We start from the raw sequence: 27,165 nt of genomic DNA on the forward strand, positions 1-27,165 counted from the left end.
AGAAACACCCTTGTCCTTGGAGACAGGGTTATCCGCTGATGCATCTGAAGATGCGATCCGGACCATTTTTCCAGCAGATCCCACGTAAAGGTTCTTGCGTGAAATCTACCGAATGGGATCGCTTTGTAAGAAACCACCATTTTTCACAGGATCCTTGTGCAATGATGCACTGATACTTTTCCTGGTTTTAGGAGGTTCCTGACTAGCTCGGATAACTCCCTGGCTTTCTTCTCCGGGAGAAAACATCCTTTTCTGGACTGTGTCCAGAATCATCCCTAGGAACAGTAGACGTGTCGTCAGAAAAAACTGCGATTTTGGAATATTTAGAATCCACTCGTGCTGTCGTAGAACTACTTAAGATAGTGCTACTCCGACCTCCAACTGTTCTCTGGACCTTGCCCTTATCAGGAAAGCGTCCATATTTCTTTTAAGAAGAATCATCATTTCGGCCATTACCTTGGTAAAGACCCGGGGTGCCGTGGACAATCCAAACGGCAGCGTCTGAACTGATAGTGACAGTTCTGTACCACGAACCTGAGGTACCCTTGGTGAGAAGGGCAAATTTGGACATGTAGGTAAGCGTCCCTGATATCCAGTGACACCATATCGTCCCCTTCTTCCTGGTTCGCTATCACTGCTCTGAGTGACTCCATCTTGATTTGAACGCTTGTATGTAAGTGTTCAAATATTTCAGATCTCACCTAGCCGTCTGGCTTCAGTACCACAATATAGTGTGGAATAATACCCCTTCCCTTGTTGTAGAAGGGGTACTTTGATTATCACCTGCTGGGAATACAGCCTGTGAATTGTTCCCAATACTGCCTCCCTGTCGGAGGGAGACGTTGGTAAAGCAGACTTCAGGAACTTGTGAGGGGGAGACGTCTCGAATTTCCAATGTACACCTGGGATACTACGTGTAGGATCCAGGAGTCCACTTGTGAGTGAGCCCACTGCGTGCTGAAACTCTTGAGATGACCCCCTACCGCACCTGAGTCCGCTTGTACGGCCCCAGCGTCATGCTGCGGACTTGGCAGAAGCTGTGGAGGGCTTCTGTTCCTGGGAATGGGCTGCCTGCTGCAGTCTTCTTCCCTTTCCTCTACCCCTGGGCAGATATGACTGGCCCTTTTGCCCGCCTGCCCTTATGGGGACGAAAGGACTGAGACTGAAAAGACTGTGTCCTTTTCTGCTGAGATGTGACTTGGGGTAACAAAAGGTGGATTTTTCAGCTGTTGCCATGGCCACCAGGTCCGATGGACCGCCCCTTTATACGGCAATACTTCCATGTGCCGTCTGGAATCTGCATCACCTGACCACTGTCGTCTGGCAGATATGGACATCACATTTACTCTTGATGCCAGAATGCAAATATCCCTCTGCGCATCTCGCATATATAGAAATGCATCCTTAAAATGCTCTATAGTCAATAAAATCTTGTCCCTGTCAAGGGTATCAATATTTTCAGTCAGGAAATCCGACCAAGCCCCCTCAGCGCTGCACATCCAGGCTGAGGCGATTGCTGGTCGTAGTATAACACCAGTATATGTGTATATACTTTTAGGATATTTTTCAGCTTCCTATCAGCTGGCTCCTTGAGGGCTGCCGTATCTGGAGACGGTAACGCCACTTGTTTTTATAAGCGTGTGAGCGCCTTATTCACCCTAAGGTGTGTTTCCCAACTCGCCCTAACTTCTGGCGGGAAAGGGTATACCGCCAATAATTTTCTATCGGAGGAAACCCACGTATCATCACACACTTCATTTAATTTATCTGATTCAGGAAAAACTACAAGTAGTTTATTCACACCCTACATAATACCCTTATTTGTGGTACTTGTAGTATCAGAAATATGTAACACCTCCTTCATTGCCCTTAACATGAAACGTGTGGCCCTAAAGGAAAATACGTTTGTTTCTTCACCGTCGACACTGGAGTCGGTGTCCGTGTCTGTGTCGACCGACTGAGGTAAATGGGCGTTTTTACAAGCCCCTGACGGTGTCTGAGACGCCTGGACAGGTACTAATTTGTTTGCCGGCCGTCTCATGTCGTCAACCGACCTTACAGCGTGTTGACATTATCACGTAATTCCTAAATAAGCCATCCATTCCAGTGTCGACTCCCTAGAGAGTGACATCACCAATACAGGCAATTTGCTCCGCCTCCTCACCAACATCGTCCTCCTACATGTCGACACACACGTACCGACACACAGCACACACACAGGGAATGCTCTGACAGAGGACAGGACCCCACTAGCCCTTTGGGGAGACAGAGGGAGAGTTTGCCAGCACACACCAAAAACGCTATAATTATACAGGGACAACCCCTTATACAAGTGTTTTCCCTTATAGCATTTTTATATATGTAATCATATCGCCAAATAAGTGCCCCCCCTCTCTGTTTTAACCCTGTTTCTGTAGTGCAGTGCAGGGGAGAGCCTGGGAGCCTTCCTCACAGCAGAGCTGAGCAGGAAAATGGCGCCGTGTGCTGAGGAGAATAGGCCCCGCCCCCTTTTTGGCGGGCTCTTCTCCCGGAGTTTGTGAGATCTGGCAGGGGTTAAATACATCCATATAGCCTCAAGGGCTATATGTGATGTATTTTAGCCATAAAAAAGGTATTATACATTGCTGCCCAGGGCGCCCCCCCCCCAGCGCCCTGCACCCTCAGTGACAGTTGGTGACTGTTGGTGAAGTGTGCTGACAACAATGGCGCACAGCTGCAGTGCTGTGCGCTACCTTATGAAGACTGAAAGTCTTCTGCCGCCTGTTTCTGGACCTCTTCAACTTCGGCATCTGCAAGGGGGGTCGGCGGCACGGCTCCGGGACGAACCCCAGGGTGAGACCTGTGTTCCGACTCCCTCTGGAGCTAATGGTGTCCAGTAGCCTAAGAAGCAAATCCATCCTGCACGCAGGTGAGTTTACTTCTCTCCCCTAAGTCCCTCGTAGCAGTGAGCCTGTTGCCAGCAGGACTCACTGAAAATAAAAAACCTAACTTAAACTTTTATTCTAAGCAGCTCAGGAGAGCCACCTAGATTGCACCCTTCTCGTCGGGCACAAAAATCTAACTGAGGCTTGGAGGAGGGTCATAGGGGGAGGAGCCAGTGCACACCACCTGATCCTAAAGCTTTTATTATTGTGCCCTGTCTCCTGCGGAGCCGCTATATCCCCATGGTCCTGACGGAGTCCCCAGCATCCACTAGGACGTCAGAGAAAACCCTTTAGTTAACAATAACTATATACAAGTATTGCAGACAGTCCGCACTTGGGACGGGCGCCCAGCATCCACTACGGACTACGAGAAATAGATTTACCGGTGAGTATAATCTTATTTTCTCTGACGTCCTAAGTGGATGCTGGGACTCCGTAAGGACCATGGGGATTATACCAAAGCTCCCAAACGGGCGGGAGAGTGCGGATGACTCTGCAGCACCGAATGAGAGAACTCAAGGTCCTCCTCAGCCAGGGTATCAAATTTGTAGAATTTTGCAAACGTGTTTGCCCCTGACCAAGTAGCAGCTCGGCAAAGTTGTAAAGCCGAGACCCCTCGGGCAGCCGCCCAAGAAGAGCCCACTTTCCTCGTGGAATGGGCTTTTACAGATTTAGGCTGCGGCAGGCCAGCCGCAGAATGCGCAAGCTAAATTGTGCTACAAATCCAGCGAGCAATAGTCTGCTTCGAAGCAGGAGTACCCAGTTTGTTGGGTGTATACAGGATAAATAGCGAGTCAGTCTTCCTGACTCCAGACGTCCTGGAAACATAAATTTTCAAGGCCCTGACTACGTCCAGTAACTTGGAGTCCTCCAAGTCCCTAGTAGCCGCAGGCACAACAATAGGTTGGTTCAAGTGAAAAGCTGATACCACCTTAGGGAGAAACTGGGGACGAGTCCTCAATTCTGCCCTATCCATATGGAAAATCAAATGGGGGCTTTTACATGACAAAGCCGCCAATTCTGACACTCGCCTAGCCGAAGCCAAGGCCAAAAGCATGACCACCTTCCACGTGAGTTATTTTAAATCCACGGTTTTAAGTGGCTCAAACCAATGTGACTTCAGGAAACCCAACACCACGTTGAGGTCCCACGGTGCCACTGGAGGCACAAAAGGAGGCTGAATATGCAGCACTCCCTTAACAAATGTCTGAACTTCAGGCAGTGAAGCCAGTTCTTTTTGGAAGAAAATCGACAGAGCCGAAATCTGGACCTTAATGGAACCCAGTTTTAGGCCCATAGTCACCCCTGACTGTAGGAAGTGCAGAAATCGACCCAGCTGAAATTCCTCCGTTGGGGCCTTCCTGGCCTCACACCACGCAACATATTTTCGCCATATGCGGTGATAATGTTGTACGGTTACATCTTTTCTAGCTTTAATGAGCGTAGGAATTACTTCCTCTGGAATACCCTTTTCTTTTAGGATCCGGTGTTCAACCGCCATGCCGTCAAACGCAGCCGCGGTAAGTCTTGGAACAGACAGGGCCCCTGCAGCAGCAGGTCCTGTCTGAGCGGCAGAGGCCATGGGTCCTCTGAGATCAATTCTTGAAGTTCCGGGTACCAAGCTCTTCTTGGCCAATCCGGAACAATGAGTATAGTTCTTACTCCTCTTTTCCTTATTATCCTCAGTACCTTGGGTATGAGAGGAAGAGGGGGGAACACATAAACCGACCGGTACACGGTGTCATTAGAGCGTCTACAGCTATCGCCTGAGGGTCCCTTGACCTGGCGAAATATTTTTCTAACTTTTTGTTTAGGCGGGACGCCATCATGTCCACCTGTGGCCTTTCCCAACGGTTTACAATCAGTTGGAAGACTTCTGGATGAAGTCCCCACTCTCCCGGGTGGAGGTCGTGCCTGCTGAGGAAGTCTGCTTCCCAGTTGTCCACTCCCGGAATGAACACTGCTGACAGTGCCAACACGTGACTTTCCGCCCATCGGAGAATCCTTGTGGCTTCTGCCATCGCCGTCCTGCTTCTTGTGCCGCCCTGTCGGTTTACATGGGCGACTGCCGTGATGTTGTCTGACTGGATCAGAACCGGCTGGTTTTGAAGCAGGGGTTTTGCCTGACTTAGGGCATTGTAAATGGCCCTCAGTTCCAGAACATTTATGTGTAGGGAAGTCTCCTGACTTGACCAAAGTCCTTGGAAGTTTCTTCCCTGTGTGACTGCCCCCCAGCCTCGAAGGCTGGCATCCGTGGTCACCAGGACCCAGTCCTGTATGCCGAATCTGCGGCCCTCTTGAAGATGAGCACTTTGCAGCCACCACAGCAGAGATACCCTGGTCCTTGGAGACAGGGTTATCAACCGATGCATCTGAAGATGCGATCCGGACCACTTGTCCAACAGGTCCCACTGAAAAGTTCTGGCATGGAACCTGCCAAATGGAATTGCTTCGTAGGAAGCTACCATCTTTCCCAGGACTCACGTGCAGTGATGCACCGACACCTGTTTTGGTTTCAGGAGGCCTCTGACTAGAGATGACAGCTCCTTGGCTTTCTCCTCTGGGAGAAACACTTATTTCTGGACTGTGTCCAGAATCATCCCCAGGAACAGTAGACGTGTCGCAGGGACCAGCTGTGACTTTGGAATATTTAGAATCCAACCGTGCTGGTGTAGCACCTCCTGAGATAGTGCTACGCCGACCAACAACTGCTCCCTGGACCTCGCCTTTATCAGGAGATCGTCCAAGTATGGGATAATTAAAACTCCCTTTTTTCGAAGGAGTATCATCATTTCGGCCATTACCTTGGTAAATATACCCTCGGTGCCGTGGACAGGCCGAACGGCAACGTCTGGAATTGGTAATGACAATCCTGTACCACAAATTTAGACCCGATCGCACGCTGGATTTTTTGCAGCGGTGTGATCACCAGACAGCAACGGATTTTACGAAGAAAGCGATGGCACCGGCAATCGCAAGAAGATTGACTGGAAGAGGCCGTTTGTGTGTGTCAACTGACCATCTCCAGGGAGTGTCCGAAGAAACGCAATCGTGTCCAGCAGTTATAAAGGAGGGTTCCCGACGTCAGCTCCAGGCCGGATCATCGCAGCGGCTGAATAAGTCCTGAGCTGTGCAGAGACTGCACAAACTTTTGTTTGTGCAGCTCTCTGCACATGCATTCGCACCCCTGCACAGCGAATACCCCCTCCCCCTGTAGGCGGCGACTACCTGGTCGCAGCAGTGCAAAAAACATCTGCTTGCGACCAGGTCTGAATTAGGCCCACTAACGGAATCCAGGTGATGCTCTTTCAACCAGCAAAAGCTTGGAATAGAAGCCCTCTGTGTTAAAGGAACAGGAGAAATGATTACCGTACTTCCTCCAGTCTGTAAACTGTTCTGCAATGCCTCCAAGTTTGACCAGAGAGGACAGGATTGTGGATTTCAATAAAAATATTACCTGTATGTACAGAATTAGATTTTGTATCCTTTAATTATGTCACAAACTCAGATCTTGAGTGATGCATGTCTCTATATACTTTTGACATCCTGTCACTCACGTGACTCTGTTTCAAGTACCAAACAGCTGAAAGTGCTTCTGCCCTGGCTGTGATTTCTCTGAAGTGTTTGCGAAGACAAACTTTCAGTATTCCTCCCAGGATGCAGTCAATATACTGGTTGTCGAGATCCCGGCGATCAGGAGACAGATGTCAGAATCCCGACAGACTCCCAGTATTTTCACTCGATTGGTGGGTTCACTCCACCAAGCAAGTTGGAATAGAACCTGTTGCGAGCTAAGTGAGCCTCCAGGCCTGATGCGTGGCAAGTGGATGCCCTGCCAGGATTCCGGTAGACGGGATGCCGCTGTCGGTACAGTGACAGCCGGAACCCAGTCTGCCGTTATATGTATCCCTTCCTCCCTATCCCGTAGCAACTTATGGGATTTTCCTGCACAAAAAGGAAAGTATCCAATAAATAGAAGTGTAGTAAAACGGGGTTTTAACGGTGTGCCTCCATTCATGGCTGCAGCCATAAGCTTCCCTGCCACCAGGTGATTGTTCAAAGTGAAGCGTCACAAAGAAAATAAGAATATTGAAGCAAAAAAAAAAAAAATTAAGTTAACATTGTCTATTTATTGGGTGTTTCTTAGGAAGAGTTTCTATCCCTACTCTAAGTTCCCCGGAGACAGAAGCTATAGCCACTCCAGACTTCAGTATTGTTCCCAAGGAAACGTGAAGTCTCTTAAAGCAGCGTTCCACAGTATTTCCATATCCATAGGCAAATTATCTTGGAATAGAAATACAGAAAGAAGTGATGAATCTCCATTCCAATGTTTGCTACTTGGAAGTAGCAACTAACATCCCCAAATTGCTAGGTCTCTGCCTGCACACTGCTGGATAAAGGGACCACCCAGACTCACTGGGAACAGGTATGTAACTTACTTAGAAAATAACAGAACAATACACACCATGCCTCACTCAGCGAAACGTGATAGAGACACCATAGGGAAGGAAGAGTCACACTAAAGACCTTCTGGTGGTTGGGTACGATATCCTGGCATACGGGATGCCTGTGGTAAGAAGACTGTCCCTGCATCCCGATGTTTAGAATCCTGACAGGGACTAGGTAAGTGTACTTACCTGCTCCCAATGCCCCCTAACCCTCCCTTTCCACAGCCTAAACCTACTTCCCCACCCACCCAGAGCCTAACCCTCCCTGGTGGTGCCTAAACACCTAGCCCCCCCTCCCCGCAGCCTAACCATAAATCTCCCCAGGGGGTGCCTAAACCTAACCCCGCAGCCTTACCCTAACCCCCTCTCCATATCTTACCTGAACTCAGCCCCGGTAAACGCTCTTTCAGGAACCCAGCGGTCGGGATTCCTGTGCCAGGATTGTGATCCCTATTGGGATGCCGCCATCAGCATTCTGAGCAGTGTTGGGAATCTGGCGTCAATATTTTGACTGATGGGATCCTGACCGGATCTTCTGGGGGTGTTTATTTTTCCAGTCTTATTACTCCTCTAAGGTGTTACACCGTTTGGTATGGCTGTGATGGTGTTGAACAGGAAATAGGTCTGTTACATTAATATATATTGCTAGCCAACTATGAACTCTCCTTTGGAATATGATGTTCCATTTAACTTTGTAGGTCTTAAATGTCATTACTCCAAATCTGTTGTTTGTGTTAACAAATTCATGGTATACAGGCCCAGATTTATCATGCCTTGGAGAGTGATAAATAGCACAGTGATAAAGTACCAAGCAACCAGCTCCTAACTGCCATATTACAGTGTTTGAAAAATGACAGGAACTGGTTGGCTGGTACTTTATCACCGTGCTATTTATCACTCTCCAAGGTTGATAACTAGGGCCACAATGTTATTTTCTTATTCCCTGCAATGCAGCTTGCTTTAAAAGTGACACCTTGCTCACCTTAAGTAAATATAAGACAACATGAACACTGCAGACAAATCTGGGGTAACTGGATTGCTTTTAACTGGTCTACACTCACTTTACACAAAACTACCTCGATCACAGTAGCCATGCATTGTACTGTAATAATAACATTAAGGTACATTGTTCTAGAACAGGTCAGTGCCAAAACACACTAACTGTTGCCTGCTGCTGATCTGTCACCCTACCTTTTTTTGCGGGCTGTAATGTTATGCAAAAAATGTTAAAGGGGGGAAAGCCCATAGCAACCAATCAGATGTCTCCTTCCCAAACTGTACAAGAAAATGGACAGTTGGAAACCAACGGATTGGCAAGACTGCATTTACTGCACATACCTGTGGGGTCCCCCTACAATCCTCCAGTCCTGAATCATTATTTTAGATATTTTTTACCAGTGGGGGAAATAAAGTACCAACCAACCAGCTCCTAACTTATTTGTTCAAACACAGCCTGTAACATGGAAGTTATGAGCAGATTGGTTAGTACTTTATCTCTCTCCAACCTTTGCTAAATCTCCCCCAGTGTCTTACACTAACCAGCATCTCCATCATGTAGCGTAACTTGTATTTTATGTATCCCTAGCAGTGTTAAATGTTTTTTGTCCCACAAAACTGTACATGCAACAAACAGAAAAATACCTTTCAGAAGCTGGTTGAGATCCATTGCATCCTGCAAGGTCTTTGGGTCAGCTCTGCCATTAATAACAGGATCTGTAGGCAAAAGGCAGAAAGTACAATAATAGTACACCGTAGACGCATTGCAGCTTACAGCATCAAACAGCAAGTTGATGTCCCATCACTCACTACCAGGGTCTATGTACTAAGACATGGGGGCAGATGTATTAAGCGCGGAGAAGTGATAAACCAGTAATAAGTGCAAGGTGATAACGCACCAGCCAATCAGCTCCAATATGTAAATTGCCAGTTAGGAGCTTATTGGCTGGTGCGTTATCACCTTGCACTTATCACTGTTTTATCTCTTCTTCAGGCTTAATACATCTGCCTCATGGAGAGATATAAACTACCAATCAACCAGCTCCTAACAGTCATTTCTCAACACACAACCTATAACATGTCAGTTAGGAGCTGATTGTCTGGTACGGTATCTCTCTCCAAGGCTTAGTACATAAACCCCTTAATATAACCTCCTACTAAAGGTTGTGTTTCATCATAAACAAAAACAAAGGTCTTGCCTACTAATAGGCACAATTACATGGATGTACCAACATAGAACATGCCAAGTAGAATTACCATATATTTCTTGGCTGACGTTCTCTTGCCGCTTAACTTTACTCTTCAATGCTTCACTAGTGGCTGCTATATCAAATGACTGTATTGGGCTGATGTCAGGCGTGGAAAGAGGAGTAACATCAGTGACGGTGTCCTCTGACTCATCCGTATGGTCCTTTGTAGGTTGCTTAGAGAACCTGCGCTCAGGAGACCCCAGGGAGAAAAGTGTTCTCTCTTTTAACGATATATGAGGTTTTGATTTGTGGTCATCTGATGCAGTATCTGAAAACTCGGTGTCAGAGCTGGAGATGGAAGAAGGAAAGTCCCTGCTGTATTTTGTATTTTTTTTTCCAATGTTGGTTTGCTTTGCAGTTTTGGGCCTTAAACTTCGACTCTCCTCCTCACTGCTGTCATCTTCATCAGGGTAATAATTGTCTTCAAACTCATGCCTTATCTGGGGAATGCCTGTTGGAATTGTTGTTCCAAATCTTGAACTCTGTGCAGAACTTCTTCCGGATTTTACTGCACTACTGGGTCTGGAGGAATCCGGAGAGGACATAGGCTCCTTTGATTTCTCTTTACTCACTTCTTTGCCTGCACCATGATTTGTTTCAGCTACTCTTTTACTCTCCCCTGATCCAAAAGCCTGCGTATGCTCACGCTTGCTGGGTTCTGATGTACTGATAACTTGTCGTCCGGCTTCATCATCTGCATCACTGTCAAAAAAGGAGTGATCGACCTCCCCCTCATCAGAAAGGTTATCATACCGATCCATGATGCAATAATACCTCAGAACCTACAAACAGGATAAAAATAAGAATTTACTTACCGATAATTCTATTTCTCGGAGTCCGTAGTGGATGCTGGGGTTCCTGAAAGGACCATGGGGAATAGCGGCTCCGCAGGAGACAGGGGGGAATAGCGGCTCCGCAGGAGACAGGGCACAAAAAAGTAAAGCTTTACTAGGTCAGGTGGTGTGCACTGGCTCCTCCCCCTATGACCCTCCTCCAGACTCCAGTTAGGTACTGTGCCCGGACGAGCATACACAATAAGGGAGGCATTTTGAATCCCGGGTAAGACTCATACCAGCCACACCAATCACACCGTACAACTTGTGATCTAAACCCAGTTAACAGTATGATAACAGAAAGAGCCTCTTAAAGATGGCTCCTTAAACAATAACCCGAATTAGTTAACAATAACTATGTACAAGTATTGCAGATAATCCGCACTTGGGATGGGCGCCCAGCATCCACTACGGACTCCGAGAAATAGAATTATCGGTAAGTAAATTCTTATTTTCTCTATCGTCCTTGTGGATGCTGGGGTTCCTGAAAGGACCATGGGGATTATACCAAAGCTCCCAAACGGGCGGGAGAGTGCGGATGACTCTGCAGCACCGAATGAGAGAATTCCAAGTCCTCTTTTGCCAGGGTATCAAATTTGTAGAATTTTACAAACGTGTTTTCCCCCGACCACGTAGCTGCTCGGCAGAGTTGTAATGCCGAGACCCCTCGGGCAGCCGCCCAAGATGAGCCCACCTTCCTTGTGGAATGGGCCTTAACAGATTTAGGCTGTGGCAGGCCTGCCACAGAATGTGCAAGTTGAATTGTGCTACAAATCCAACGAGCAATCGACTGCTTAGAAGCAGGTGCTCCCAACTTGTTGGGTGCATACAGTATAAACAGCGAGTCAGACTTTCTGACTCCAGCCGTCCTTGAAATGTATATTTTTAAGGCTCTGACAACGTCCAACAACTTGGAGTCCTCCAAGTCGCTAGTGGTCGCAGGCACCACAATAGGTTGGTTCAGGTGAAATGCTGACACCACTTTAGGAAGAAAATGCGGACGAGTCCGCAGTTCTGCCCTATCCGAATGGAAAATTAGATAAGGGCTTTTATAAGATAAAGCCGCCAATTCAGATACTCTCCTGGCAGAAGCCAGGGCCAGTAACATAGTCACTTTCCATGTGAGATATTTCAAATCCACCTTTTTCAATGGTTCAAACCAATGGGATTTGAGGAAATCTAAAACTACATTTAGATCCCACGGTGCCACCGGAGGCACCACAGGAGGCTGTATATGCAGTACTCCTTTGACAAAAGTCTGGACCTCAGGGACTGAGGCCAATTCTTTTTGGAAGAATATTGACAGGGCCGAAATTTAAACCTTAATAGATCCCAATTTGAGACCCATAGACCATCCTGATTGCAGGAAATGTAGGAAACGACCCAGTTGAAATTCCTCCGTCGGAACACTCCGATCCTCGCACCACGCGACATATTTTCGCCAAATGCGGTGATAATGTGACTTCCTTCCTTGCCTTAATCAAGGTAGGAATGACTTCTTCTGGAATGCCTTTCCCTTTTAGGATCTGGCGTTCAACCGCCATGCCGTCAAACGCAGCCGCGGTAAGTCTTGAAAGAGACAGGGACCCTGTTGGAGCAGGTCCCTTCTCAGAGGTAGAGGCCACGGTTCGTCCGTGAGCATTTCTTGAAGTTCCGGGTACCAAGTCCTTCTCGGCCAATCCGGAACCACTAGTATTGTTCTTACTCCTCTTTGCCGTATAATCTTCAATACCTTTGGTATGAGCGGCAGAGGAGGAAACACATATACTGACTGGTACACCCAAGGAGTTACCAGCGCGTCCACAGCTATTGCCTGTGGATCTCTTGACCTGGCGCAATATTTGTCCAGTTTCTTGTTGAGGCGAGACGCCATCATGTCTACAATTGGTCTTTCCCAACGGTCTATTAACATGTGGAAGACCTCTGGATGTAGACCCCACTCTCCCGGATGAAGATCGTGTCTGCTGAGGAAGTCTGCTTCCCAGTTGTCCACGCCCGGGATGAACACTGCTGACAGTGCTATCACGTGATTCTCCGCCCAGCGAAGAATCTTGGCAGCTTCTGCCATTGCACTCCTGCTTCTTGTGCCGCCCTGTCTGTTTACATGGGCGACCGCCGTGATGTTGTCCGACTGAATCAACACCGGCTTTCCTTGCAGGAGAGGTTCCGCCTGGCTTAGAGCATTGTAGATTGCTCTTAGTTCCAGAATGTTTATGTGAAGAGACTTTTCCAGGCTCGTCCATACTCCCTGGAAGTTTCTTCCTTGTGTGACTGCTCCCCAGCCTCTCAGGCTGGCGTCCGTGGTCACCAAGATCCAATCCTGAATGCCGAATCTGCGGCCTTCTAATAGGTGAGCCTTCTGCAACCACCACAGAAGAGACACCCTTGTCTTTGGTGACAGGGTTATTCGCAGGTGCATCTGAAGATGTGACCCTGACCATTTGTCCAACAGATCCCTTTGGAAAATTCTTGCATGGAATCTGCCGAATGGAATTGCTTCGTAAGAAGCCACCATTTTCCCCAGGACTCTTGTGCATTGATGCACTGACACCTTTCCTGGTTTTAGGAGGTTCCTGACCAGGTCGGATAACTCCTTTGCTTTTTCCTCGGGAAGGAAAAATAAGAATTTACTTACCGATAATTCTATTTCTCGGAGTCCGTAGTGGATGCTGGGGTTCCTGAAAGGACCATGGGGAATAGCGGCTCCGCAGGAGACAGGGCACAAAAAAGTAAAGCTTTACTAGGTCAGGTGGTGTGCACTGGCTCCTCCCCCTATGACCCTCCTCCAGACTCCAGTTAGGTACTGTGCCCGGACGAGCATACACAATAAGGGAGGCATTTTGAATCCCGGGTAAGACTCATACCAGCCACACCAATCACACCGTACAACTTGTGATCTAAACCCAGTTAACAGTATGACAACAGAAAGGGCCTCTTAAAGATGGCTCCTTAACAATAACCCGAATTAGTTAACAATAACTATGTACAAGTATTGCAGATAATCCGCACTTGGGATGGGCGCCCAGCATCCACTACGGACTCCGAGAAATAGAATTATCGGTAAGTAAATTCTTATTTTCTCTATCGTCCTAAGTGGATGCTGGGGTTCCTGAAAGGACCATGGGGATTATACCAAAGCTCCCAAACGGGCGGGAGAGTGCGGATGACTCTGCAGCACCGAATGAGAGAACTCCAGGTCCTCCTTTGCCAGGGTATCAAATTTGTAAAATTTTACAAACGTGTTCTCCCCCGACCACGTAGCTGCTCGGCAGAGTTGTAATGCCGAGACCCCTCGGGCAGCCGCCCAAGATGAGCCCACCTTCCTTGTGGAGTGGGCTTTTACAGTTTTAGGCTGTGGCAGGCCTGCCACAGAATGTGCAAGTTGAATTGTGTTACAAATCCAACGAGCAATCGACTGCTTAGAAGCAGGTGCGCCCAACTTGTTGGGTGCATACAATATAAACAGCGAGTCAGATTTTCTGACTCCAGCCGTCCTTGCAATGTATATTTTTAAGGCTCTGACAACGTCCAACAACTTGGAGTCCTCCAAGTCGCTAGTGGCCGCAGGCACCACAATAGGTTGGTTCAGATGAAATGCTGATACCACTTTAGGGAGAAAATGCGGACGAGTCCGCAGTTCTGCCCTATCCGAATGGAAGATTAGATAAGGACTTTTATAAGATAAAGCCGCCAATTCAGATACTCTCCTGGCAGAGGCCAGGGCTAGTAACATAGTCACTTTCAATGTGAGATATTTCAAATCCACCTTTTTCAATGGTTCAAACCAATGGGATTTGAGGAAATCTAAAACTACATTTAGATCCCACGGTGCCACCGGAGGCACCACAGGAGGCTGTATATGCAGTACTCCCTTGACAAAAGTCTGGACCTCAGGGACAGAGGCCAATTCTTTTTGGAAGAATATTGACAGGGCCGAAATTTGAACCTTAATGGATCCCAATTTGAGACCCATAAATAATCCTGATTGCAGGAAATGTAGGAAACGACCCAGTTGGAATTCCTCCGTCGGAACCCTCCGATCCTCGCACCACGCTACATATTTTCGCCAAATGCGGTGATAATGTTTCACGGTGACTTCCTTCCGTGCCTTAATCAAGGTAGGAATGACTTCTTCTGGAATGCCTTTCCCTTTTAGGATCTGGCGTTCAACCGCCATGCCGTCAAACGCAGCCGCGGTAAGTCTTGAAAAAGACAGGGACCCTGCTGTAGCAGGTCCCTTCTCAGAGGTAGAGGCCACGGTTCGTCCGTGAGCATCTCTTGAAGTTCCGGATACCAAGTCCTTCTCGGCCAATCCGGAACCACTAGTATTGTTCTTACTCTTCTTTGCCGTATGATCTTCAATACCTTTGGTATGAGCGGCAGAGGAGGAAACACATACACTGACTGGTACACCCAAGGAGTTACCAGTGCGTCCACAGCTATTGCCTGTGGATCTCTTGACCTGGCGCAATATTTGTCCAGTTTCTTGTTGAGGCGAGACGCCATCATGTCTACAATTGGTCTTTCCCAACGGTCTATTAACATGTTGAAGACTTCTGGATGTAGACCCCACTCTCCCGGATGAAGATCGTGTCTGCTGAGGAAGTCTGCTTCCCAGTTGTCCACGCCCGGGATGAACACTGCTGACAGTGCTATCACGTGATTCTCCGCCCAGCGAAGAATCTTGGCAGCTTCTGCCATTGCACTCCTGCTTCTTGTGCCGCCCTGCCTGTTTACATGGGCGACCGCCGTGATGTTGTCCGACTGAATCAACACCGGCTTTCCTTGCAGGAGAAGTTCCGCCTGGCTTAGAGCATTGTAGATTGCTCTTAGTTCCAGAATGTTTATGTGAAGAGACTTTTCCAGACTCGTCCATACTCCCTGGAAGTTTCTTCCTTGTGTGACTGCTCCCCAGCCTCTCAGGCTGGCGTCCGTGGTCACCAGGATCCAATCCTGAATGCCGAATCTGCGGCCTTCTAATAGGTGAGCCTTCTGCAACCACCACAGAAGTGACACCCTTGTCTTTGGTGACAGGGTTATTCGCAGGTGCATCTGCAGATGCGACCCTGACCATTTGTCCAACAGATCCCTTTGGAATATTCTTGCATGGAATCTGCCGAATGGAATTGCTTCGTAAGAAGCCACCATTTTTCCCAGGACTCTTGTGCATTGATGTACTGACACTTTTCCTGGTTTTAGGAGGTTCCTGACCAGATCGGATAACTCCTTGGCTTTTTCCTCTGGAAGGAAAACCTTTTTCTGAACCGTGTCCAGAATCATTCCTAGGAACAGCAGACGAGTTGTCGGGATTAAATGGGATTTTGGAATATTCAGAATCCACCCGTGTTGTCTTAGCACCTCTTGAGATAGTGCTAAAGCTGTCTCCAGCTGTTCTCTGGACCTTGCCCTTATTAGGAGATCGTCCAAGTATGGGATAACTAATACGCCTTTTCTTCGAAGAAGAATCATCATCTCGGCCATTACCTTGGTAAAGACCCGAGGCGCCGTGGACAATCCGAACGGCAGCGTCTGAAACTGATAGTGACAGTTTTGAACAATGAACCTGAGGTACCCCTGGTGTGCGGGGTAAATCGGAACGTGTAGATACGCATCCTTGATGTCCAAGGATACCATAAAGTCCCCTTCTTCCAGGTTCGCTATCACTGCTCTGAGTGACTCCATCTTGAACTTGAACTTTTTTATGTAGAGGTTCAAGGACTTCAGATTTAGAATAGGCCTTACCGAGCCATCCGGCTTCGGTACCACAAATAGAGTGGAATAATACCCCTTTCCTTGTTGTAATAGGGGTACTTTGACTATCACCTGCTGAGCGTACAGCTTGTGAATGGCTTCCAACACCCTCTCCCTTTCGGAAGAGACGGTTGGTAAGGCAGACTTCAGGAAACGATGAGGAGGATCCGTCTCTAATTCCAACCTGTACCCCTGAGATATTATCTGCAGGATCCAGGGGTCTACCTGCGAGTGAGCCCACTGCGCGCTGTAATTTTTGAGACGGCCCCCCACTGTCCCCGAGTCCGCTTGAGAGGCCCCAGCGTCATGCTGAGGTTTTTGCAGGAGCCGGGGAGGGCTTCTGTTCCTGGGAAGGAGCTGCCTGTTGGTGTCTCTTCCCTCTTCCTCTGCCTCGTGGCAGGTACGACAAGCCCTTTGCTCTCTTATTTTTGTAGGAGCGAAAAGGCTGCGGTTGAAAGGTCGGTGCCTTTCTCTGTTGGGGAGTGACTTGAGGTAAAAAAGTGGATTTCCCGGCAGTAGCCGTGGCCACCAAGTCTGATAGACCAACTCCAAATAACTCCTCCCCTTTATACGGCAAAACCTCCATGTGACGTTTTGAATCCGCATCGCCTGTCCACTGTCGTGTCCATAAGGCTCTTCTGGCTGAAATGGACATAGCACTCACCCGAGATGCCAGTGTGCAAATATCCCTCTGTGCATCACGCATATAGATAAATGCATCCTTTATTTGTTCTAACGACAGTAAAACATTGTCCCTATCTAGGGTATCAATATTTTCAATCAGGGATTCTGACCAAACTACTCCAGCACTGCACATCCAGGCAGTTGCTATAGCTGGTCGTAGTATAACACCTGCATGTGTGTATATATTCTTTTGAATAACTTCCATCTTTCTATCTGATGGATCCTTAAGTGCGGCCGTCTCAGGAGAGGGTAACGCCACTTGTTTGGATAAGCGTGTGAGCGCCTTGTCCACCTTAGGGGGTGTTTCCCAGCGCGCCCTAACCTCTGGCGGGAAAGGGTATAATGCCAATAACTTTTTTTGAAATTATCAACTTTTTATCAGGAGCAACCCACGCTTCATCACACACGTCATTTAATTCTTCTGATTCAGGAAAAACTGTTTGTAGTTTTTTCACACCATACATAATACCCTGTTTTACGGTATCTGTAGTATCAGCTAAATGTAACGTCTCCTTCATTGCCAAAATCATATAACGTGTGGCCCTACTGGAAAATACGTTTGAATTTCTACCGTCGTCACTGGAATCAGTGCCCGTGTCTGGGTCTGTGTCGACCGACTGAGGCAAAGGGCGTTTTATAGCCCCTGACGGTGTTTGAGGCGCCTGGACAGGCATTAATTGATTGTCCGGCCGCCTCATGTCCTCAACTGACTGTTTAAGGGAAGATAAACCATCACGTAATTCCACAAATAAAGGCATCCATTCTGGTGTCGACCCCCTGGGGGGTGACATCTGCATATTTGGCAATTGCTCCGCCTCCACACCAATATCGTCCTCATACATGTCGACACCACGTACCGACACACACCGCAAACTCACAGGGAATGCTCTAATGAAGACAGGACCCACTAGCCCTTTTGGGGAGACAGAGGGAGAGTCTGCCAGCACACACCACAAAGCGCTATATATACAAGGGATATCCTTATATTAAGTGCTCCCTTATAGCTGCTTTAATATATATATATATAGCCATTAATGTGCCCCCCCTCTCTGTTTTACCCTGTTTCTGTAGTGCAGTGCAGGGGAGAGACCTGGGAGCCGTTCTGACCAGCGGAGCTGTGACAGAAAATGGCGCCGTGTGCTGAGGAGATAGGCCCCGCCCCTTTTTCGGCGGGTTCTTCTCCCGCTATTTTTCCAGTCAGGCAGGGGTTAAATATCTCCATATAGCCCCTATGGGCTATATGTGAGGTATTTTTAGCCTTGTATAAGGTTTATATTTGCCTCTCAGAGCGCCCCCCCCCAGCGCTCTGCACCCTCAGTGACTGCCCAGTGAAGTGTGCTGAGAGGAAAATGGCGCACAGCTGCAGTGCTGTGCGCTACCTTATGAAGACTGAGGAGTCTTCAGCCGCCGGTTTCCGGACCTCTTCACGCTTCAGCATCTGCAAGGGGGTCGGCGGCGCGGCTCCGGGACCGGACTCCACGGCTGGGCCTGTGTTCGATCCCTCTGGAGCTAATGGTGTCCAGTAGCCAAGCAGCAAATCCACTCTGCATGCAGGTGAGTTTACTACTTTCCCCCTAAGTCCCACGTTGCAGTGATCCTGTTGCCAGCAGGACTCACTGTAAAGAAAAAAACCTAAACTAAACTTTCTCTAAGCAGCTCTTTAGGAGAGCCACCTAGATTGCACCCTTCTCGTTCGGGCACAAAATCTAACTGGAGTCTGGAGGAGGGTCATAGGGGGAGGAGCCAGTGCACACCACCTGACCTAGTAAAGCTTTACTTTTTTGTGCCCTGTCTCCTGCGGAGCCGCTATTCCCCATGGTCCTTTCAGGAACCCCAGCATCCACTTAGGACGATAGAGAAACCTTTTTCTGAACCGTGTCCAGAATCATTCCTAGGAACAGCAGACGAGTTGTCGGGATTAATTGGGATTTTGGAATATTCAGAATCCACCCGTGTTGTCTTAGCACCTCTTGAGATAGTGCTAATCTTGTCTCCAGCTGTTCTCTGGACCTTGCCCTTATTAGGAGATCGTCCAAGTATGGGATAACTAATACGCCTTTTCTTCGAAGAAGAATCATCATCTCGGCCATTACCTTGGTAAAGACCCGAGGCGCCGTGGACAATCCGAACGGCAGCGTCTGAAACTGATAGTGACAGTTTTGAACAATGAATTCGCTATCACTGCTCTGAGTGACTCCATCTTGAACTTGAACTTTTTTATGTAGAGGTTCAAGGACTTCAGATTTAGAATAGGCCTTACCGAGCCATCCGGCTTCGGTACCACAAATAGAGTGGAATAATACCCCTTTCCTTGTTGTAATAGGGGTACTTTGACTATCACCTGCTGAGCGTACAGCTTGTGAATGGCTTCCAACACCCTCTCCCTTTCGGAAGAGACGGTTGGTAAGGCAGACTTCAGGAAACGATGAGGAGGATCCGTCTCTAATTCCAACCTGTACCCCTGAGATATTATCTGCAGGATCCAGGGGTCTACCTGCGAGTGAGCCCACTGCGCGCTGTAATTTTTGAGACGGCCCCCCACTGTCCCCGAGTCCGCTTGAGAGGCCCCAGCGTCATGCTGAGGTTTTTGCAGGAGCCGGGGAGGGCTTCTGTTCCTGGGAAGGAGCTGCCTGTTGGTGTCTCTTCCCTCTTCCTCTGCCTCGTGGCAGGTACGACAAGCCCTTTGCTCTCTTATTTTTGTAGGAGCGAAAAGGGTGCGGTTGAAAGGTCGGTGCCTTTCTCTGTTGGGGAGTGACTTGAGGTAAAAAAGTGGATTTCCCGGCAGTAGCCGTGGCCACCAAGTCTGATAGACCAACTCCAAATAACTCCTCCCCTTTATACGGCAAAACCTCCATGTGACGTTTTGAATCCGCATCGCCTGTCCACTGTCGTGTCCATAAGGCTCTTCTGGCTGAAATGGACATAGCACTCACCCGAGATGCCAGTGTGCAAATATCCCTCTGTGCATCACGCATATAGATAAATGCATCCTTTATTTGTTCTAACGACAGTAAAACATTGTCCCTATCTAGGGTATCAATATTTTCAATCAGGGATTCTGACCAAACTACTCCAGCACTGCACATCCAGGCAGTTGCTATAGCTGGTCGTAGTATAACACCTGCATGTGTGTATATATTCTTTTGAATAACTTCCATCTTTCTATCTGATGGATCCTTAAGTGCGGCCGTCTCAGGAGAGGGTAACGCCACTTGTTTGGATAAGCGTGTGAGCGCCTTGTCCACCTTAGGGGGTGTTTCCCAGCGCGCCCTAACCTCTGGCGGGAAAGGGTATAATGCCAATAACTTTTTTGAAATTATCAACTTTTTATCAGGAGCAACCCACGCTTCATCACACACGTCATTTAATTCTTCTGATTCAGGAAAAACGGTTTGTAGTTTTTTCACACCATACATAATACCCTGTTTTACGGTATCTGTAGTATCAGCTAAATGTAACGTCTCCTTCATTGCCAAAATCATATAACGTGTGGCCCTACTGGAAAATACGTTTGAATGTCTACCGTCGTCACTGGAATCAGTGCCCGTGTCTGGGTCTGTGTCGACCGACTGAGGCAAAGGGCGTTTTACAGCCCCTGACGGTGTTTGAGGCGCCTGGACAGGCATTAATTGATTGTCCGGCCGCCTCATGTCCTCAACTGACTGTTTAAGGGAAGATAAACCATCACGTAATTCCACAAATAAAGGCATCCATTCTGGTGTCGACCCCCTGGGGGGTGACATCTGCATATTTGGCAATTGCTCCGCCTCCACACCAATATCGTCCTCATACATGTCGACACCACGTACCGACACACACCGCAAACTCACAGGGAATGCTCTAATGAAGACAGGACCCACTAGCCCTTTTGGGGAGACAGAGGGAGAGTCTGCCAGCACACACCACAAAGCGCTATATATACAAGGGATATCCTTATATTAAGTGCTCCCTTATAGCTGCTTTAATATATATATATATAGCCATTAATGTGCCCCCCCTCTCTGTTTTACCCTGTTTCTGTAGTGCAGTGCAGGGGAGAGACCTGGGAGCCGTTCTGACCAGCGGAGCTGTGACAGAAAATGGCGCCGTGTGCTGAGGAGATAGGCCCCGCCCCTTTTTCGGCGGGTTCTTCTCCCGCTATTTTTCCAGTCAGGCAGGGGTTAAATATCTCCATATAGCCCCTATGGGCTATATGTGAGGTATTTTTAGCCTTGTATAAGGTTTATATTTGCCTCTCAGAGCGCCCCCCCCCCAGCGCTCTGCACCCTCAGTGACTGCCCAGTGAAGTGTGCTGAGAGGAAAATGGCGCACAGCTGCAGTGCTGTGCGCTACCTTATGAAGACTGAGGAGTCTTCAGCCGCCGGTTTCCGGACCTCTTCACGCTTCAGCATCTGCAAGGGGGTCGGCGGCGCGGCTCCGGGACCGGACTCCACGGCTGGGCCTGTGTTCGATCCCTCTGGAGCTAATGGTGTCCAGTAGCCAAGCAGCAAATCCACTCTGCATGCAGGTGAGTTTACTACTTTCCCCCTAAGTCCCACGTTGCAGTGATCCTGTTGCCAGCAGGACTCACTGTAAAGAAAAAAACCTAAACTAAACTTTCTCTAAGCAGCTCTTTAGGAGAGCCACCTAGATTGCACCCTTCTCGTTCGGGCACAAAATCTGGAGTCTGGAGGAGGGTCATAGGGGGAGGAGCCAGTGCACACCACCTGACCTAGTAAAGCTTTACTTTTTTGTGCCCTGTCTCCTGCGGAGCCGCTATTCCCCCCTGTCTCCTGCGGAGCCGCTATTCCCCATGGTCCTTTCAGGAACCCCAGCATCCACTTAGGACGATAGAGAAAAAAGAAATACATAAATGGTCATTCAAATGTTTCTGTACTGTACTGAGATGCAAATTAACTACTCCTCAGAAGAGATGCGGTAGCTTCAATGACAGCAGAAAGCAGAGTCCTCTCTCCTGGGCAATAGTAACCCTAGACACATTTTTAAAGGGACTCTGGGGCTGATTTAGAGGTGGACGCTATAGCTACAGCTGCTGCATCTTTGTACAACACTGAAGGAAATGGCTTTTAATAAAGGAGTGCCCTAAAAGAAGGAAACACTTCCCAACTGCATGGAACCGAGGAGGTCACCACTGGAAAGCTGCCACCATAGTAAAATAATATTTTTGGAATCAGATTGTACATAAGACCCTGCAATCACATACTGAACTTCCAATATTATTAAAATGCAAATAATTTATAACAGATTCACATTAAAAGAATATATATTTTTCTTCTCAAAAGTAAGCTGAATACTACTCCTCACACGTCTGCTACCCTATGCCAGTGTGGCACTTCAGAAAATCCAGGCCTGCCAAACCTGCATGGCTGCCTTCCAGGTACACAGGAGCAACATTTTCTGATGTGCCCTACATCAGTGGCGGGGTTCCCACTAGGAAAGAACCTATGGGCCCCATTACGTGGGGGTGGCAAAGCAGACTGCTCCTTCACCCCTCAGCATCAGAGCAACTATTAGGCAGTGCAAGAAGGGGGGGGGGGGGGGGGATAGCGACATGTTGCCTTCTGCTTGTCTGGACTCCAGAGGCATCTGCTTTGGAACGTCCTACTCCTTCATAGAGGGAGAGGAGCCTGAGCTAGCAGTGACATGATGAATATGTGGTGACTGGTGAGAGGGAGCTCAGCTTGCTGAACTGCAGCGCCTCTGGAGCTAGAATGGGAGTCGCAAGTGAAAGCTTTGGCTAGAAGAATCAGTGATTAGAGTTTACCTGTATTCAAATTGAAATACTGGATTTATTTGGAGGGGATGGTGGGTAATAATGTTGTATCTAGGGGTGGCTTAACCCCTAAAACCACCTCTGCTCTACATGCTGCAAATATAAGTCAATTATTACATTAATTCTAACAAAAGTAATTCAAATGATAATAACTGAATGCCACCTCGATGTAACATGTTAAGAGAGTAACCAGTGTATGATTAGAATAGGGGGAGAGAGAGCGGTGTGTATTATGTGGGCAGTGTGTGTATTATGAGGGCAGCGTGTGCGGGGTGACTATTCCAAATAGATTTTGACATGGACCCAGGGGGTTATGGGAAAGGTCCTTAGCGCGAAAAGAATCTAGACGCTACCGTGCCTGCACTGACAGCAGTCACGCTGCAGCAGCAATGTGGGGACAGGGAGGACGCATCCCGTCACCATGGAGACTACAGCAGTGGAGAGGCGGCGCCGCGTACACTCACTGACACCACAATGATCGTAACCCGAGCCCTGCTCATAGTGTGCACGGCGCTGTGTGCTCCTCATCCCGCCCGTTACCTGCAAAGCCAGCCGATCCGCGACCTCTATATGCGGGAGATGAGGGTGTGCGGTGCCAGGGAGCCCGCACGCTGCTGCTCAGACGCCCGTTGTGCTGTCACCACAACCCTGCTTCGCTCAGCTACATACCGCGGCTCTTGCAGAACCTATCACATTAGCCCCTTAAACACGCTACGCCACTTCCGGACTGTTGGGCGGGGCATAAACGACTGTCACCATTTTTCTTGTGGGCAAAGGCAAACAACCAGTTCCTAAGCTTTCTCTGCGCAGTTCTTCTGGGGCCTAATGGCAAACGGAGTAGTTGCGCTGTAATATTCGCAGTTTTAATTGAAAGTGTGAGTCTGGAATAAGAATAATGGGGCAGCTGTATTAACCTGGAGTAGGCATAAGGAAATGATAAACGCACCAGGCAATCAGCTCCTGTTAATTTACATATTATAATACATGAGTGATGGTAATGTAGGTATTCCCTTCTGCATCTCCCAACAGTCGCCCTTTAGCTGGGAGTGGGACAGTCCTGACTCCTGACTGTATGCGTCTTTGCCCCAGTGGTCTGAATGTTGGACTGTATGGGCTATTTCACACTAGCCGGTTTTGACTGGATAGCAAAAAGCCGGACAAAAGTCAGTTTTTTTGCCGGCCGGCAGTGCCTTTCACATACAATGGTTTGAGTCGAGTTTATTGCTGTGCGCATGTACTGCAGCAGCAAAAAAAAACAAAACCATTGTGTGTGAAAATGGCGATTCATACACATATACTCCACTGCCTTCAGGGATGTCACAGCCGCAGCCTGGCAGCCGTCCTATTCAGTGGATAGATCCAGGTGCAATACAGCGACAGGGCCATGTCCGTGCCGTGTGAAAGGACCCGATGAGCTTAGGGCTATTACACACGCTCCGGGCAGCGCTGGCCGGCAAAATACCGGACGGCTTTTTGCCACGGCCGTGCTGCTGAGACACATGCAGAGCAATGTGTCAATCCACACGGCACGGCCGCGGCACGGCTGCCGGCTTGCAGCTGGAAATATCCACTGAAAGGTCCAGCTGCCATGCCGAGGCTGTGCCGTTCTAACAGGCAGTGAGTTACGTGTGTGAATGGGCACTTCGCATGGGAACAATTTTTTTGTTTACATATTCTAACACATATTAATATTATCCTTTATTTACATAAGAGGAGTATGGGATTTAACCCCATCAGCACCATGCAGGCTGTTCATTTGCACATTGCCTGACAAGTAGGGCTGGTGGGGAAGCAGTTCACTTCCCGACGGACGGGATCCCGGCGGTCAATATACCGACGCCGTGATCCCGAAGAACGCCGCAATTCTGACGCCTAGATTACTGACGCTGCACAGTTTACCGGCATCACAATACCGACAGCTGGAATCCCAAACGTCTATTCAGCATCCTGCCGTGGTGGGAGGTTAGGTTTTGGCATGAGAAGGGGGGTTAGGGTGCAGGGCCGGGAAGGTTAGGGTTAAGTACCGGGGAGGGAGGGTTAGGTTTAGGCACTTAGAAGGGGTGGTCAGGGTTAGGCAGCAAGCGGGGAGGGGGCAGAGGAGGGTTAGGGTACTTTAGAGGGGGCTGCCAGGATTCCGATGGTCGGAATGCCGCTGTCGGTATCCTGACTGCCAGCATCCTGTCCATCAGGAAATCATACTGAACCCGGCTGGTGATAGAGGATGAAGACAGATATATAGCTCAGGATGGGGAGACGTATACATGTCCCAGATGTGTGCAGCTAGGCCAGGGCGTTACACCTCCCACTCAGGATCTTTATTCCCCTCTTGTCTCTCGAGAATTTATTGCCATCTAAGTGACAGATTCCCCTGTTATCTTTGAGAGCGAGCGAGAGATGGAAAATGGATGGATAAATAGTATACTGATAAGACGCCTTGGGCCAGATGCATCATCGCTTGGAAAGTGATAAAATGGAGAGTGAAAAAGTACCAGCCAATCAGCTCCTAACTGCCATTTTTCAAACACAGCCTGTGACATGGCAGGAGCTGATTGGCTGGTACATTTTCACTCTCCATTTTATCACTTTCCAAGCGATGATGCATCTGGCCCATAGTATGATGAGAGGAAGGAGGGACAGGGAAGCTGATGCTGATCATCCCTGCAGCACAGCTACTGGGGTACCACTCTTGGCCATTGTGTGCAGTTTTCTTACTGAAATTGTCACTCTTACTACAGTCGTCACTGCTCAGCTCCCTTTATAGATAGATTAGTATTTCATACACTTAAACCTTACTCGACAAATGTTCTATAAAATTGTGAAAACTGTATCAAAATCTGTCCAGCGGGTCTTGAGATTACCCAAACAGACAGACGTCTACCTGGGACTTTATTTTATATATACAGAGGTTAGAGATGAGCATCTCGGTTCTTGTTCAGTTTTTCCCCGCCTGGTTTGAATACATTCATGTGGCCGCTCGCAGTAGCGGATCTTGCCACGGGCAAGCAGGACTTTTGGAGGGCGCCGCACCATGGCAAGATCCGCCACTGCTGTGCCCTCCGCTGCCCGCTGTGTCCCTCGGCTGTGTCTCCTGTGAAGGGAACTAGACGCATAGCGTCTAGTTTCCCTTCGTGGAGAGGACCTTTGCTGAGCGGTGCGCGATGACGTCATTGCGCACCGCTCAGCATTTAAGCGGCACTACTACTGTACAGGGGGCGTAATTGACCACGCCCCCTCTATTAAGCCACGCCCCTGTTGCCTGCCCAGGGCACAGAGCGGGCTTGAACCGGCCCTGGCTGCTCGTCATCATGGAGATGCATCATCATTGTGGAACTCCCTGCTCTCACTTGATTTAGGTCGCATATGCAATACATGTGATCTAAATCACACTAGAGCCGGGAACTTCATAATGATAACACAGTATCTCAGGAATATGACACGCAAGTCACATGCATGGCTTCAATCCTGGAGTAAAATAACAAACAAAAACCGCCCTCTCATCTCTGTTTATGATTGCAGTCAATTGTGTTGAAACACCCTTCTCATCACTTAGATAAACACAGGGGATTGCAATCATACAGTAAATAAAATGGGAAGTCCAGGAGTACAGGAATTTGAACCTACCTGAAGAGGTCATTATGATGTGACCATATGCCCATTATGATGTTATTAAGAAATAATTAATTCTGTTGTAATTCTGTTGTAAATAATAACAGTATTACAACAAGTTGCATTGTAATTCTTTACAATGTACAAAAACACTGTAGCATGTCTAAGAGGTCAATTCAATTAGACATGGAAGAGTGAGAGTAATCGTAATGCCATGGAAACGCTGCCAATGGCACTGCAACCCACCTCCATCACAGCTCAACCTCACCCCAGACTTGTGGATTTTTGTATGCAGTATTTGGACCAAACATCCTTTAGTCTGGAGGTACTGTAAGTGTGCCATATAGTCACGGATGTGGACAAGAGTAACTTGCACCTAATTGACTTGATCCCTAAATGTTGAAAGGTATGAAATACATAGTATATTTCTCTTACGTCCTAGAGGATGCTGGTGATAATGTCGATATTATCTTAAACCATAAAGCTATACCTCTAAACACACTCTTACCATTGAGCCGCTGCGGCCGCTAGACTTAATACACACGCTACGCACTTCGTACGCTATTTGCGTACAGAGTCCCGTACGTCGTACGTACTTTGCGTACACACGCCGCGCTGGGTGTTCAGAGTACGCACAGCGCGCGCACACTCTTGATAAACTTTAAACCTTATTCGTGATGCAATGCAATGTTATTCTTACACTCTAAACCTTGTGCCGAAAAGCACTGTAATGATGATACACCTTAAACCTTTTACGCAGCGCTGAAGGTATAAAGTACCCGCTATGCGCACACACCTTATCAATACTCTTTAAACCTTATACAGTTAAATACGCTTTAAACCCTAGCAGGGAAATGAGGACACAACACCGATATGTAGTTAACCGCTGGGTTCTAAGGC

At 48.2% G+C, this 27,165-nt stretch overlaps 1 protein-coding gene across 3 annotated transcripts in view; it reads right to left on the reverse strand.

The window, feature by feature from the left end:
• The window catches only part of CFAP97 (cilia and flagella associated protein 97), a 170,509-nt gene extending 147,136 nt beyond the window's left edge, over positions 1-23,373 (reverse strand). The window contains exons 1-3 of one of the 3 annotated variants that reach the window (XM_063920746.1): positions 23,200-23,368; positions 9,626-10,400; positions 9,014-9,085 (exon numbers count right to left, since the gene is read on the reverse strand). In XM_063920746.1, the coding sequence (XP_063776816.1) occupies positions 9,014-9,085; positions 9,626-10,379 (826 nt within the window). In that variant the 5' untranslated portion in view covers positions 10,380-10,400; positions 23,200-23,368. Of the gene's footprint in view, positions 1-9,013; positions 9,086-9,625; positions 10,401-23,199 lie in introns of all 3 variants that reach the window. The other 2 variants (XM_063920749.1, XM_063920750.1) reach the window with 2 other exon arrangements.
• Between the last annotated feature and the right edge of the window lie 3,792 nt (positions 23,374-27,165).

Source organism: Pseudophryne corroboree, chromosome 1, assembly GCF_028390025.1.
Source record: "Pseudophryne corroboree isolate aPseCor3 chromosome 1, aPseCor3.hap2, whole genome shotgun sequence".
NCBI lineage: Eukaryota > Metazoa > Chordata > Amphibia > Anura > Myobatrachidae > Pseudophryne > Pseudophryne corroboree.